This window comes from Schistocerca gregaria, chromosome 5 (genome assembly GCF_023897955.1).
Source record: "Schistocerca gregaria isolate iqSchGreg1 chromosome 5, iqSchGreg1.2, whole genome shotgun sequence".
Taxonomy (NCBI): Eukaryota; Metazoa; Arthropoda; class Insecta; order Orthoptera; family Acrididae; genus Schistocerca; species Schistocerca gregaria.
In genome coordinates, this window is record NC_064924.1 from 122,172,690 (window position 1) to 122,189,440 (window position 16,751).

General features: G+C 41.5%; 1 protein-coding gene across 2 annotated transcripts in view; it reads right to left on the reverse strand.

Moving 5' to 3' along the window:
* Nucleotides 1–15,468, reverse strand: part of LOC126272997 (nuclear factor of activated T-cells 5-like) — a 367,858-nt gene extending 352,390 nt beyond the window's left edge. Inside the window, exon 1 of one of the 2 annotated variants that reach the window (XM_049976350.1) lies at nucleotides 15,243–15,468. In XM_049976350.1, the coding sequence (XP_049832307.1) occupies nucleotides 15,243–15,315 (73 nt within the window). In that variant the 5' untranslated portion in view covers nucleotides 15,316–15,468. The remainder of the gene's footprint in view (nucleotides 1–15,242) is intronic. The other variant, XM_049976351.1, reaches the window with a different exon arrangement.
* Between the last annotated feature and the right edge of the window lie 1,283 nt (nucleotides 15,469–16,751).

A 16,751-nucleotide genomic window follows, 5' to 3' on the forward strand; every position in this document is an offset into this window, starting at 1 on the left:
AGTTATGTTCCCAAAAAGAAAAAGTCTGTAGTTCGCATTAGCACAATGCATCATGACAGAAATATTGATGAAAGTCATGCAAAAAAGAAACCACATATAATAAAGTTATAGAACTCTACGAAGGGTGCAGTAGATCAAATGGACCAGAAAATTTGTTATTACACTTGCAAGAGACAAACAGGAAGATGGCTGTTTGCATTATGGAGGAATATGATGGACACCGCAGCAATGAACAGTGAAATTTTATTTTCCGCCCAACATCTGAAATACCATAGTGGAAGACGTGATAAAAGGCCTTTGTTCCTTAGAGATTTAGAAAAGGAAGTCGTAAGACCACTAATGGAACTTCGTATTCAGATCCCTAATCTTCCAAAGAAAATTTTTAATGCCATGCAAAGATGTGGTGTTCAAAGAGATGTCATATTGCCGAACCAACTACCTGGTTCAGGAAAAAGAAGATGCAATTATTGTCCATATAACAAACACAGGAAAAGTGGTATGACACGCATTAAGTGTAAAACCAACATTTGTAAGGAACATAGTGGCGTTCTTTGTGCTTCTTGTTTGCCACATGTTGAAAACTAAGAGAAATGCAGTTTTATGTGAACAATGAATAATAACTTTTTGTCAAAATATTGCCTATATGCATAATATTGTGAATAATGAGTATGTTTTAATTGAAGAAATTGGTTGTAATAAACGTTTTAAAATGTAAATTACAACTTATAAGTGAATTAATAAAATTATTTGTATATGTTGCATGTAAATTGATGTAACTTATAAAAATTCACTCTTAGAGGTTTTTTTAAATTAATAAAATGTTAATCAAGCCCACCAGATCCTGTTACTGTATCTTAGGAATCTTTCAATATGACAATAAATTTGACAGAAACTAATTTAACTCCAAGGAATGATTATATGAAAAGAGGAAAATTTTAAATTAGGGCAGGACCTTCGAGACAGAGGACGGCTGACGACGAGCGATATGGAGTGATAGATCATGCTATACCCTGTGGCAATCCGACTGAAAGGTTTGGGTTTGGCTAATACCTGGAGAACATTACCTGTCTTCGCGTTACTGCCAACACTGGAGTACGGCGTCTCTCTCGTGGTTAAGGGTATAGTCCCCTTACTATGCTTAAGAAAACAATAAATGCGCAACGGTATGAACAGAGGAACAGTTCGGAGATGACGACTGTATCACCCTGTCATAAACAGCGTCTGTGGGCAATAACATTCCTGCAATGGACTGGCCTGCGCAGAGTCGCTACTCGAACCCAACGGAACACCTCTGGGATGAGTTAGAACGTCGGCACACCTCAGCGACCAACATCACTACCTTCTTTAGTTTCGTCTCCTGAGGAAGAATGAGCTGCCTTTCCTCACTGAATGTGTCTCCAGCAGTGTCCGAACCGTTAGGAAGGCGAAGTGTGCGGGCAGCGAACGAGTCGTTTCGCGCATGTCGAAGGACAGGCGGGGATTGCAAGCGACAGCTGCGGCACGCGCATGCGCGTACTTTTCGCTTGAAGAAAGCGTATGTACAGCAAATTGTGTCTCTCGCTTGCTTATGCAGAATTTATCAGTTGCCACCACCATCAGCGACGACATCTCGCAACAAACTGAATAGAAACTCGCTAAACAATTCGCTACGATCATGTTTAATGCTCGCATTAGCTACGGCATTCGCAGCAGAGTGCTCCGAACACGTCTGAACGGTCGTTAGCTGTCGGAGAATGCGTGGCGTAGATGCGCGGAACAAGCCTAAACTCGACCGCCATCGTTCATAACTCCTACTATAAGGCCCACTAATAGGCGTCCTGATACTTTTGATCATATAGTGTAGATTTGAGAAGTAGTCACTCATGGATAAGCTGAACACTCTAAATACGTTTATGCAGCTGATAACAGCCCATCAACGCTTTAAAGGACTTGGGGCACATAGGATCACGAGTGTAGGATAAGACTAGAGTTGCCATATATAGCTAGGACCTCGTCGGAACTCTACGAGATGGAGGTGTTGAAATAAAGTAAGTATTTTACTTAATATAATTACTTTTTATTAGAACGCGATTACGTGGAACCTGTTGCTGTAGAAGTAATTGGTATACCATATTTTTCGGAAGATTTCACCTTTTTCAGCAAGTTTTCTTCTGCCTTTTTGCGTATTTCTTAAACTCCATGTAAGTCTGTTTGTAGTTAAGCTCGCACTGTAAGACTGATTCCACATTCCCTGGCGGCAGTGTATTTATTTCGTCAGTCCACTGTACCGACATCAGCGAAAATACTCTTCACAGTGCGTTGTGCGCGGTATAGAAAACAAATACTCGCATATTTTTTAGCGGTTGGCATTTGTGTTTTGCAAAATCGGACCGAAAGCCGGTGACTGTCGCGATATATCGGGACAGATGGCAACCGTCAGCAGAGGGTAAAAATGCGAAGAATGTTTGTACACTGCACACTTACTGGAAGTCGAATAACCACAAGAAATTTAGTGTGGCGGCAAACGAAGATACTGAGTCAGAGTTAAGAAAATAACAGAAAAAATGACGTAATGCGTCGGGCCACGCTAAGTACTGGTTTTCCCCATGAGATTGAGCTGATAAGAGTCACACCACCGAAGTGTAACAGCAACATCGCGGCAACAGTTCCGACAGTTTTGTCTTACGACGAGGAAGTGCCGTTAGATGAAACCTGATTTGCAGGAGCATCATCAGATATTTGTCGACGAAGGTGGTTTCGGTTTACGAGCAGTGAGAAAGTGTCCGGTTTAATTAACAAGCAGTTAAATACACGTAGTGGAAAAGCCTGAATATTGACTTTTTTTTTTTTTTTTTTTACAAATTTCATAGGACCGACCAACCATTGTGACAAACTGGGATCAGAAACTTTCATAACCTAAGCAGGTTCTAAGTCTACATGCATGTACAGGAAGGAAATTTATACGAACAGTCAGAAACCAACAATCGGACACTCCAACGGTAGTCTGTATTTCATAACGCTATCGAACTGTGTCTCGCAGAATACGATTGTTGACAGTAAGCTACCAACTAGTTGCAAGAAGTTCGCTACCACCCTCATCAGCACCGTTTGAGATCAGGAAAGTGTAACGTAGAAAAAGAAATTTATATGGCAGCAGGTGGGACAAAGTTTCAGCCTGTTACCTAAAATATAACTGGAGTAAATTTAGAGACTTGGTGCTCCTACTGCTTTCATCTTACATTCTGCATTAAGGACCAAGGACAACAAAGGAACTGCAGCTCTAACACAGATATACGGACAAAACAATTTCTCCTGTACGGGAAAGGCAGCCGGCGTGAACGTATGATGCAGCCTGGGCCGTACACTACAGAAAAGTTTGCGGAGCCAATGCTGGATCCATAAAAACTAAGTCACACACTCGAAAGGACGACTCCTCATTTCCAAGAGCAGTATAAAACGAACGAAACAAGGAACATAAACCACTGTTTTACGCATAGAAAACAAAGAAGTTATTTCTTTGGCGATAACATTGCCCATCGGCCAATTAATGGTACACGTTCTTCAGTCCCTTGTATAAAGATACTGGTTTAGAAGTCATCTACTCACGCACATGTGTTCAACTTGCGTCATCATGATGGAGAATACTCAGGAAAGTGGAACGGTCATCTAATTTGGCCACGCACGTCTCTCTTAACTGAGAACGCCTAAAAGCTGAGGTCTGCGCTCTCCTTCCTGGCTTTATCTAACAATAAACGAGAGTAACATGACGAGTGAAAAATGACTAAGCAAGAGTAGCTAGAGGGCAAAGTACGCATAAGTAGGGGAGAGATAGATATCGCCTACAGAAAAATTGAAGAGGTCTTTGGAGAAAAGCGAAGCAGGTGTGTATGAATATCACGAGCTCAGAGGGAAAACCAGCAAAAAGTACAGTTGGGAAAAGTGAAGGGTAAAAGGAATATAAAGAGGGGTTATACAAGAGAAATGAACGTGAGAGCAATTCATACACTCCTGGAAATGGAAAAAAGAACACATTGACACCGGTGTGTCAGACCCACCATACTTGCTCCGGACACTGCGAGAGGGCTGTACAAGCAATGATCACACGCACGGCACAGCGGACACACCAGGAACCGCGGTGTTGGCCGTCGAATGGCGCTAGCTGCGCAGCATTTGTGCACCGCCGCCGTCAGTGTCAGCCAGTTTGCCGTGGCATACGGAGCTCCATCGCAGTCTTTAACACTGGTAGCATGCCGCGACAGCGTGGACGTGAACAGTATGTGCAGCTGACGGACTTTGAGCGAGGGCATATAGTGGGCATGCGGGAGGCAGGGTGGACGTACCGCCGAATTGCTCAACACGTGGGGCGTGAGGTCTCCACAGTACATCGATGTTGTCGCCAGTGGTCGGCGGAAGGTGCGCGTGCCCGTCGACCTGGGACCGGACCGCAGCGACGCACGGATGCACGCCAAGACCGTAGGATCCTACGCAGTGCCGTAGGGGACCGCACCGCCACTTCCCAGCAAATTAGGGACACTGTTGCTCCTGGGGTATCGCCGAGGACCATTCGCAACCGTCTCCATGAAGCTGGGCTACGGTCCCGCACACCGTTAGGCCGTCTTCCGCTCACGCCCCAACATCGTGCAGCCCGCCTCCAGTGGTGTCGCGACAGGCGTGAATGGAGGGACGAATGGAGACGTGTCGTCTTCAGCGATGAGAGTCGCCTCTGCCTTGGTGCCAATGATGGTCGTATGCGTGTTTGGCGCCGTGCAGGTGAGCGCCACAATCAGGACTGCATACGACCGAGGCACACAGGGCCAACACCCGCCACCATGGTGTGGGGAGCGATCTCCTACACTGGCCGTACACCTCTGGTGATCGTCGAGGGGACACTGAATAGTGCACGGTACATCCAAACCGTCATCGAACCCATCGTTCTACCATTCCTAGACCGGCAAGGGAACTTGCTGTTCCAACAGGACAATGCACGTCCGCATGTATCCCGTGCCACCCAACGTGCTCTAGAAGGTGTAAGTCAACTACCCTGGCCAGCAAGATCTCCGGGTCTGTCCCCCATTGAGCATGTTTGGGACTGGATGCAGCGTCGTCTCACGCGGTCTGCAAGTCCAGCACGAACGCTGGTCCAACTGAGGCGCCAGGTGGAAATGGCATGGCAAGCCGTTCCACAGGACTACATCCAGCATCTCTACGATCGTCTCCATGGGAGAATAGCAGCCTGCATTGCTGCGAAAGGTGGATATACACTGTACTAGTGCCGACATTGTGCATGCTCTGTTGCCTGTGTCTATGTGCCTGTGGTTCTGTCAGTGTGATCATGTGATGCATCTGACTCCAGGAATGTGTCAATAAAGTTACCCCTTCCTGGGACAATGAATTCACGGTGTTCTTATTTCAATTTCCAGGAGTGTAGAAAGAGAAGAGGACGTATATGAAGATGAGATAGGTGTTATGATACTGTAAGGAGAAATTGACAGAGCGCTAAAACAACTAATCCAAAACAAGGGCCTGGACGACATTCCTCAGAATTGCTAATGTCCTTGGTGTGCAAGATATCTGAAACGGGGAAAGTACCCTCAGACTTCAAGAAGACTGTAATAATTCCAATTCCAAAGAAAGCATGTGTTGACAGGAGCGAATATGGTTCAAATGGCTCTGAGCACTATGGGACTTAACATCTATGGTCATCAGTCCCCTAGAACTTAAAACTACTTAAACCTAACTAACCTAAGGACATCACACAACACGTAGCCATCACGAGGCAGAGAAATCCCTGACCCCGCCGGGAATCGAACCCGGGAACCCGGGCGTGGGTAGCGAGATGTGCGCCAGGAGCGAATATTACCGAAGTATTACTTTAATAATCCATGGTTGCAAAATACTGACACCAATTATTTACAAAAGAATGGAAAAGTGGTAGTAGCCGACCACAAAACCATTCTTCCGACTAAAGATCACAACAATACGACAAAAAGTTACCGCCCTCATCGGCCTGTCAATGGACAACGTGCTTCAATAACCGAGACCCCACATCGCCCATACATCAACCGAAAAACGTCACTGGCAGAGGACGACACGGTTGCCCGTCATCGCTGAATAGTCGGTCAGAGCAGAAGAGCGGAGCTGGTAGTAAAGGTAGCTTGTTTGTACCTTCTGCTCTGATTGTTTTATGCGACTGCATTTGCTCTCTAAAAATGGAAGAATTTTGTGTGCTTTTGATTTTTATCTCCCTTCCAAAAGTGCAGGAGAGAGAGGTGGGAGGGAGTAAGAGGGAAGGATGGAACTCGAAAGGGAACAGTTTGATGTTCCACCGGTGTTGAAGTCATAACAGACAGTGAACTGAAACTTCCTGGCAGATTAAAACTGCGTGCCCGACCGAGACTCGAACTTGGGACCTATGCTTTTCGCGGGCAAGTGCTCTACCATCTGAGCTACCGAAGCACGACTCACGCCCGGTCCTCACAGCTTTAATTCTGCCAGTATCTCGTCTCCAACCTTCCAAACTTTACAGGAGCTCTCCTGCGAAACATGCAGAACTAGCACTCCTGAAAGAAAGGATACTGCGGAGACAAGGCTTAGCCACAGCCAGGGGGATGTTTCCCGAATGAGATTTTCACTCTGCAGCGGAAAGGCAGAGGTCCCGAGTTCGAGTCTAGGTCGGGCGCATAGTTTTAATCTGTCAGGAAGTTTCATATCAGCGCACATTCCGCTGCAGAGTGAAAATCTCATTCTGGAGACAGTGAACTGTCTCGGAAATGCACGAGGATGGGGGAGAAGCATCTACTGCGGTTTTGCTAAAGAAACCGTCCCAGCATTTGCGGTACGTGGTTTCCTAAACGAGCAGTTATTTTTGCATTATCAAGTGCGCACGTGTTGGCTTCATTAATTCAATGTAACACACCGAGCTGTTGCTTGATGTATGGCCATTACTACTTTGACGAGCATTTCCCGTTCGTGTGCGCTGATGAAATGAGTAGCAGAACAAACATGAAACGTGGGTTGGTTCGTTTTACTGTAGCACATGGCATGTGGTCGTCGAAAGCTCGAAATGTGCTGGAAACCTTGAGCCGGGCGCGCTAGGCAAACAAGTTATCTGGCTAGCACCACCTACTTCGGGCGCGACTACGAAATAAACACGGCGCACAGGCCACAGGTAGGCCTGCTGCCAAAAAGGGGGAAAGCTAGTTATTCCTTGGATAATCTTACTTCGACTAGCGTCTTTGAATTACCACAGGCTGCAGCACTGGACGCCAAAGCAGGCGTGGCATAAGTAGCGTGCTGTAAATGGTTACGTCATTTAGCAATGTTCAGTAGTATGTTTATAGCTAAACACATGCTGTCAGGTATTCGAACTTCCGGAAAGCCTTCGATACTGCTCCCCCTGTCACACAAGAAACAAAATAAGTGCTCTTCTGGTTGAAATTTACTGCTGGATAAAAATGCCTCTACTTCTCCGTGCATTACCTTTCATCATCTCTTGATAGCCAGCAAAATACAGGGTGTCCCAAAATGTATATACAACTTCAACGTCGTGTAAATGTGCTTGTAATTCACTAAGAGAAAAAAAGTAGTTTGTCTGATACATCCAATCAGTTTTTTTTATGTTGAAGATAATGAAAAGGCTTTTTCTTTGTTATTGCAGGGTCGCAAGAGCAGCATAAATGAATCGAAGAATGGAGTCTGTACGGGAAAAAGCACAGTGTGTAGGATGGTTTACTGAAACGAAGTCAGACACCCAAGTTTTGGGCAATTCCAGAACGCGATACGGAAAACCACCACCCTCTAGACCATCTGTAAGAAAATGTCACAGAAACAGGGATTATTGATCTGACGAACCATGTGGGCAGACCATGGAGAAGTGCCGGAGATACGGAGAGAATTCGACAGCTTTCTCGGCGTTCCCCACAGACTGTGCACCGGGTACTCCGAAAGTGTCTTCACCTGTTTTCGTTCAGGCAGCAATTGTTACAGGAAATGAAACCAGATAACAAGCTAAATCGTGCTGCACTTAACTCGGGATATTATTGCACGTGTAACAGGAATGAACAGGTCAGAACGAGTTCGAATCGAGCTGGAATATCGATAAGATACTGTACGTGGCACAATGGGAGCTCACGTAGAACTCTATTAAAGAATCAGAATAAAACTTTTTCATATGGTGCTCCAGACAAACGTTACTTTTTTCCGTGAGTTAATTACAAGTCGAGTTATATGACATCGAAGTTGTAACGCTGCTTTTGGGGCACCCTGTACGTCCTTGGTAAAGCGATCATATTTTAGCCTGGTCAAATGTCCCACCCAACTCCATTTTATTCTCAATGCAGTCATACTCTAATGTGTTCCCCGGTCGATTGGTTTATTTTCACATCTCTTCGAAGTCCTTTCATGCACCTATTCCCCGCTCGCTGTGAAAACTTGTTTCACATTTAAAGCCTACCTTTCGCAGCCACAGGTGACAACTCGTAACGCACACTGACTTCGAAGTTTCTTTTTGTAACACATTGGGTTCTTCGAGTTTATTACTTTTTTAATTTAAAAAAACACGGAATAGAAAACTAAGTATATGTTAGCTGAAGAACAGTTTGGATTTAGGAAGGGTAAAGGCACCAAAGAAGCAATTCTAATGGTACGCTTTCTAACGGAAGCAAAATCAAGATACGTTCAAAGAATTTGCCGACCTTGACCGTGTGTTCGATAATGTAACATGCTGCAAGATGTTCAAAATTCTCAGGAGAGTAAGAGCCACAGGAATCCTGGGGCAGCGATAAGAATGGAAGACCAAGAACGAAGTACTTGGGTTAAAATGGATGTAGGACAGGGATGTAGTCTTTCCTCCCTGCTGTTCAATCTCTGTCCATCGAAGATTCATTGGCAGAAATAAATGAAAGTCTGAAAATTGCTCGGCATTATGGGACTCGTATCAGGCAGGATTGATAGAAGAATTAGAGAAGATACAAAGAAGAACATGTTTCGTAAACGCAAAACCGTCACGAACACGCTCCAGTGGCAGATGCTGCAAGAGAGGCATTCTGCATCACGGTGTGGTTTACTTTAAAAATTCCGCGTGTGTGTGTTCCTTGAAGAGTCAATCAACGTATTGCTGCCTCTTACGTATATCTCGCGAAAAGGAGATGATGATAAAATTACAGCGATACGAGTCCATACAGAGGCCAACCAGCAATCGCTCTTCCTGCGAATCATTCGAGACTGGAACAGGAAATGAGGGTAGTAACATTGGTAGACAAAGTATTTGCGGAGTATAGATGTAGGTGTATAAGGTTCAGGAGTGGGATTAAAGTTCAGACTGAAAGGATACCACTGAAAAGATTCGATGATGACCACGCTATCATAAATGAAAATTAGGATGAACTCCAGAAACTGTTGAATGGAATGAATAGTCTAATGAAAACCGAATATGGGCTGAGAATAAACTTACGTGGAGTAGCAGAAATGAGATTACCTGCAAACTTAACATTAAAATTGTGGATGACGAAGTAGACGTAATGGAGGAATTCTCCTACCTTGGAAGCAAAAATGACAGACGAAATAAGGAAGACATAAAAAGCAGAATGGCCCAACCAAAGAAGGCGTTCCTGTTGAAAAGAAGTTTACTTGTATCAAATACTTGTTTTAATTTGAGGATCAAACTTCTGAAAATGTACGCCTGGAGCACAGAATTGTATAAAAGCGAATTAATGGCTTGTCTAAACATGGAAGAGAATCGAAGCTTTTGACGTGTGATTTTAGGGAAGAATGTTGAAAATTAGGTGGGAGAAATGAAGATATTCTCAGCAGAATCGGCGAGAAGAGGAACATATGGAAAACATTGACAAGAAGAAGGGGACAGGATGATTGGACATGTGCTACTCGTCAAGGTAATAACTTCGTCACATGACTTGCATGGGGCATGATGTCTATCCTTATGCTGTTCTTAATAAATAGGAAACAGTATCTGGTGCGAAAGTAGTGTTCGGAATGATTCAAGGAGGCGTGGTAGGACTGCCGCTGTTCGATTTACAAATCAGGTGAAAGGTAACGTTTCCAGCTCTCTGAAGCTGTCGCAGACCATCCGTTTGTGTACAGACAGGTCACGTCGTTAGAAAATCGTTAGGAAACACGAGAAGACTGACAAACGATTAGCGCTTGGATCTAAGACTAACAGCTCAACTCCATACGAAGGTTGTGGTAAGCAATGGGCTTAAGTAAATGAAACGATCCGTACTCGATTAGCAACGCTATCGGCAATCAGCCACTAGTCACAACTGTAAAGTATTTAGGAAAGTCAATATGAAGTGATTTAGGGTCGAATGGCTACACAATATTGTAGCTTTGAGGAAGGTAGAACTTACATTGTGATTTGTTGGCTGAATCGTAAGGAACTTTAGTTCACCGACGAAACCTTAGCCCGGCAAATTATTACGTAATATCTGTCGGTAAGGGGCAATTCGTAAGTCGCATTGACGGAAGAGGTATTAAAATTCTAAGAACAAACGGTTTGATTATTCGCGGATTTGGTTAGTCAGTGCGACAGCGTTACACAAATGCTCGACAAACTCTATTCGAAAACGCTACGAGAAAGGCGTTGCGCAGTGCAGTGTCTTAAACTGTAGAGCCCATGTTCTCACACGATTCGAGAAATAAAATGCATTTGCTAACGTACAAGGCTTATACACAGAGGCATCAAACAATCGTGCGTAACATCTGTGAAAGGAATAGGAAAAACAAGTGCGGGTGAGGCGTGAGAAAAGGAAGGAGGAGAAGGGGGGCGTGGCGAATTGACTGGTCCAACGCAGTCAATGACTTGTGGAATACAAACGTAGAAGTTTATGTACGATATAGCGGCGATTTTTGTAACCTATTGACATCTTTTAAGTATACAAGACGTGGTCTCGTCCCACGGTCGCCATCACAGTGTGAGCTAAGGTACACACAACAACAGAGAGAAAATCGGACTGCTGGAAATACATAATCCATTCGCTGTATTCCGTTGATTCTGCCAAAAATAGCATTCACAGACGTGGAACGAGTCAAGGCATACATTAATAAATATGATGCCATTCGGGTTTGAGCGAGCTTAGTTTACCTAGTAAATTAGATGGAATGATGCCACTTAAAAACTACTGTTTTCTCTGTTATAATAAATAGCTGCGTATCTTACAATCATCCTCTACAATAGCACAGAAGCCGATAGTGATAAACGACGCTTTGGAGAAGCATAAGGCGTTTGCTGGTTAACTAAACAACGCTGTCCCCAATTCATAGACTTTTTTTAAGGAGTTAGTGTAGACGACGGAAGCAGCGTAACAGACCTTTGCCCTACAGAGTTCATCTCACGAAGCCACCTGTGAATTCCTACTACTGCTGCTGTTTAAAAACGGCAGTCTGTAGCTGTGTGAAGAGATTTAGCTCTGTGGCCTCTCGCTTCGACTTCAGGAGGTTGTTTACAATTCTGTGCCCGGCAGCAGAACTAGGTTAGATGTCGCAACCAAAGGCGCCGACCACACAGCCACGTGAACATTCTTTCCTAGTGGACCTCTTTGCGAGAGGAAAGCCCGATCACTAGTTCAAGTTCTACCGTAGCAATCATAACGTTGTATCCCGACAATCTAACTATAATGCAACCACAACTGTGTCGCAAAAGACTCAGAACACCAAGTCACAAATGCAACAGCACTTTCGCATACGAATGAACATTTAGACATTTTCAATACCATTATGAGAAGAAAACTCTAATACTTTGGCCATACAGTTCGTATCAACAAATAATACTTAAAGGAAAGATTGATAGATGTGATACAGGACACACAAGATTATCCTGGCAAAAGAACTGTAGTGAGTAGCTGGAACTGAGCGCAGAATCACTGTTCAGAAAAGCCAGATCATGCTCCTGACACCAGTATTCTTGGAGGACAAGGCATTAGAAGAAGAAGAAGAAGATGATGATGATGATAAAGATGATGAAGACTAAGACATGAACCTACTGAAGCATATATGCTCTGACATACAATGTTTGTATCTGGTGGGTATGCTTAGTAACCAGTTTAAACCATAAGTGAAAACAAATAAATACATTGACACCAACATTTATAAGATATCTTGCATTAGTTCTTTATCACTGATCAATGTCAGACATTGACAGTTGGGATTCAATAATACTTTTACTTTAAAGAGTACTGTTCTGCCATGCAAATTAACAAAAATGCTCATAATCACTGTTTACTAAACAATGTTTGGTATTTTACTATGTTACTATTATCCTTCAACATTTGAAACACTTCAATTCAAGCTTTCCATAGTTTGTATTCATAGAAGGAAAGAAGTTCAATATACCCAAAAAGGTACAATCATAACAAAGCAGACATTTCCAACTGAGTAGTCAATTAGAACAGAATTCCAGACATATGTAAGGAAGTAACATCAAATAAAAGGAATAGTCCTACCATATCCTCTCTCTAGTTCTTGCTGAAAATCAAATGACCATAAGACTGCTACAACAGATATCCCCAAAAACTCTCCCAAAAATGTAAAATTTGCACACAGTTGGTTCACCATTTCTATTCCACAAAGTCCTACATGTATAGTTAAAAATATCTGCATTTTTGGTTGACTGGCATTTTATTTATTCCCTATCATTGAACAATATTTAGTTTTTCATTTTTTTGTAAATCATAAGTGATTTCATTTTTGTGACAAATAATCCAACCCTAAAAATCAGTGTATTTAAAAAAATTGATCATTAACCATCTTAGAACCACCATTTTAATTCAATACAACAATGTTTTCATTGTAGTTTCATGGATATAGAGAATACTTATGAGAAAGTCCATGAAAGGAAATATGGAGACACGTAAGGAAAAATTAGGTAAGACACCCATTAAAACGTAAGAACAAGGTAATGAAGCACCATAAGTTGGCAGAATGGACAACAGTCTAAGTTGATTCGGATGAATAATCTCTAATCAGCCCTTACATCTTCAAATTAATTATGGACATCCCATCAGAATGGCACATATACCAAACCCCACAGTGCAGACTATTTGCAGAAAACAAGAGTGACATGAAGTACATTCGGTAACCCTGGAAATAAGTACCAAAGGATACAGGGCTTACAATTAGCAAAACGAAAATGGAATACCTGCATCTGGGGAGTGAGGGAGGTGAAATGCCCTTAATGAACACAAGTGTAAAAACCAAAGAAAGGGTGTACAAAACAGCTGTATGGAAGTTAGTAACTTCAGTATTAAGAAACAGTGCTAGAGCTTATAAGTAGCCGAGATGGATAGAGCCGCCTGATTGGAAAGCGCTGTGAATTAGAAAAGAGGAAGATATTTAAAAAAAAAAATATGTTCACTAAAGTCCAGTGGAGAAGATATCAGACATATGTACATGTCATAAGGAGAGATCAGATTCACATTGCAAAAGTGTTATTAAGAAGGCTCCAAGGAAACAGGAAGTGGAAAAAGTAGATCAACATGCAGGCAGAAAAATAATGAGATAATACACAGGACTGGGGTGCATGGAAAAAAATGCAAAAGTTAGGTCCTGCATAGAGGAGGAAAATAAACTAAATTTATTCATATCATCATCTATCTACAAAAATTAGCATCCTGATAGCTATCCACCTGGATCCTTCATGTATGTAGCATTTAATTTATGTCTGCAGCATTGGTCATAATGTAAACTAGTAAATACCTGTTGGTTTACAATTATTTTTTGTAGAAGACAATTCTTTCTCCACTGACTACTTAAATTATTCAATTACTCCACAATGTTATTACATCTGTGTATACCCAATTACATAGCATTTTTTCTCACTCAAGAAAACTGTGATGATGATAATGAGCAACAACAAAAGAATGGAAAAGAAATTCATGTCAATCAAAAACACAAGCCCAGCATGTAAAACTGAAACAAGCACCATAAAGGGAAACACTACAGGATATTACCAAACACTAATTCAAACAGCAAATGAGTGATGCAAGGAATGACATTCCTCATTACGCAAGCAACTCATCTATGACAGACATATGGGTCAGTATTATGACAAAAATTATGATGGAGAGCAGAGTATGAAGACATTAGATGCCAGCAATATTTCACTGAAATCTTTCATATATCTGTTAGGGCATTTTTTTTTATTACCCCTGAGGCATGGCACTATAGCTGTAGTTAATGAGGAAAAAACTCACTGAGTGTGTCTGATGTGTCATATAACAACTAAATGATGCACTTTACCCAAGTAGCTTGAACGCTCACATATTTAATGAAATATTCAGTATAAAGGTGTACACTTGAAATATGAAAAACAATTTAACTTTTTTGCCTTATCTTAAACTAATCTTTTTTGAAGCATCTACTGTCAACATATTAATCATATACAAAAATATTTATTGTGCACACATTACAGCTGCTAAATTCTGATGTAACTAACATATATGGTTAAGCTGTAGGCTATTTTCTTCACATATGTGCATTTCTGCCTGCTTGTTTGGAGGCACAGCACGTCTTGTAAGAGGCACAGCACGTCTTGTATATCTCTTACAGCATTCGGCTTCCTCGGCGTATTCTTAGGATCAACCAACCATTACGACACGTTGGTATCCAGAAGTTTTAAGAGCTCTGCTACTGCAACCTCTTCAAATGCTATGGATAAATTAGCTATATTAAGCATGTATTGGGATCAAAATATGCGACAGCATATATTTCTGCGTCTATGGAACAGTCTGGTGCACAACATCAATCGTTAATTTATGATAGATATATTATCTGCTCTTTCTCATCAGCACATTGGATAAAAGTTATATTTACTACATGGCGCATTACACACTGTAGTAGGTACAGTACAGTACTGTACTGCATCGCGTACCTATTAAGTCAATATTATCAGTATTATACGATCTGAAACAGACCAGGAGATGGTCCATGTGGTCTGGTTGAAAAATTCGCAATGCCCAATTGTAACTCAAACAAAATTGTACTTAAAGGCTAGCCGTTGTTCGTCGTGAGAAAAAAAAATGTAAATATACAACAAAGCTCATTAAAACGTAAATTCAACAACGCTTACAAATCAAGAAAACAAATCGGCAAACAAAGTCTTCACGGAATGCATGATGCTTGTAGTAATACGTCTGCGACATGTAACATCGCTACTAATTAAAAATAATCTACAATGTACCCAAAATGCGTCATAAAAATATTATCATGCGTAGACGCCATCTTTGTTGATCTATAGTTCATGACTCACTCACCGGCGCCCCGTTGTTGCTTCCCAGCACCATTGGTCTTCTGTTTCTTCTCACTTTGAGAATATTTCAGTAACATAATTGAACGTGATATTCACTTTATCATCTGTTTGTAACAACGTATAATTATTATATTAGAACACTATTGGATGATTCACAAACAACGTAGCTGACAGCAACTCGCAAACGTCCATTACCCTTCTTTGGCCAGCTGACTCTCTATTGGCCTTGTCATTGGCTACCGTGTATGTGACGTCTAACGAAAACAGAATCGTTCTGCTAATATGAAGTGGAGCTAAATACGATCGCGATAGTAATGCAGAATGGAACCGTTTGTAATGGTTGTAATTACAAGAAGCGGCAGAAAATTTGAAAAGTACTACAAGTCGAAATGCTGTGGAATTTATCGCTCTTTATATGCTAAATTGTATATGAAAAGGTGAATACATAAATAACATTTGCAGCAACTGTAAAACTGTAGGACCACACTTTCATTTACATTTACATGATTTAAATTTACGTATTATATCACATATAAACCATAACGATATCCGCAACAGGATCTAATTTTAAACCGCAACGAATTTCGTATTTTCATACCTGAGCTGCTCTGTAAGCTTCCACAAAAAGCCACCTGTTGTTGGACCAGCACTATTGTTTATTTCAGGCATTTTATCACATCAGCAGCACAAATTTATAGTTCAGTGCAAAACAATACAAAATTAAAAGTACGTGCCATATCAGTACTCAACACAACCCATCTGGGTTTGAAACTTCTGGTCAAAACCATAGGCATAAGAGAGGTTTTCAATGAAATGCAATCACCACAGAGTTGTACAAATAATTGTTTGCTATCTTTAATGTTGCTTCAATAAATATCTTCAGTCCCAGTTCCATTCACACTGATCAAAGATGGCCCACTAATAACTGAGCTTACCTCTCATGAAGAGAGAAATCCAGTAATAACGGCAGAATTATTTCACTCACTGTGAATTTTTCAGTCAGTTCTAGGGCGAGTACATTGTAAATATATTAATAACTTCATGTTAAATAAGGATCACCACATTTTAATGTTCAGAAACTGAGGAATTCAGTAATGTGATGTAAGATAGTTTTCATTTCCTTGGACCGTTTTTATAAAATCTTGTTTACAGATAACTCTGTCAAAGTACTGAATGTATGTTACATTTTTTATGTTTTGCAGTATAATAAACATGACACAAGTGTTGTAAAATATAAGCAGATTTGAGCAACCTTTTGAAAACAAACGAATCAAAGGGAAATACCATTACAAAACAATTGCTAAAAGTGAGATAAATTTCCTGGATGACTGTTGCCAGTGCCAGGCTTCAAAATAAACTGAAATGATAAATAAGTAGGATATTTTTTGTATTCTAAAAGACCAGTGATTTTGCAGGGGTTGGGGAAAGATTTTTAAAAATGGGCGACCCCCAGTAAAAACGGGCAGTCTGATAACCCTATGTTAAACAAATAAAAAATAGATGGTAAAATGAT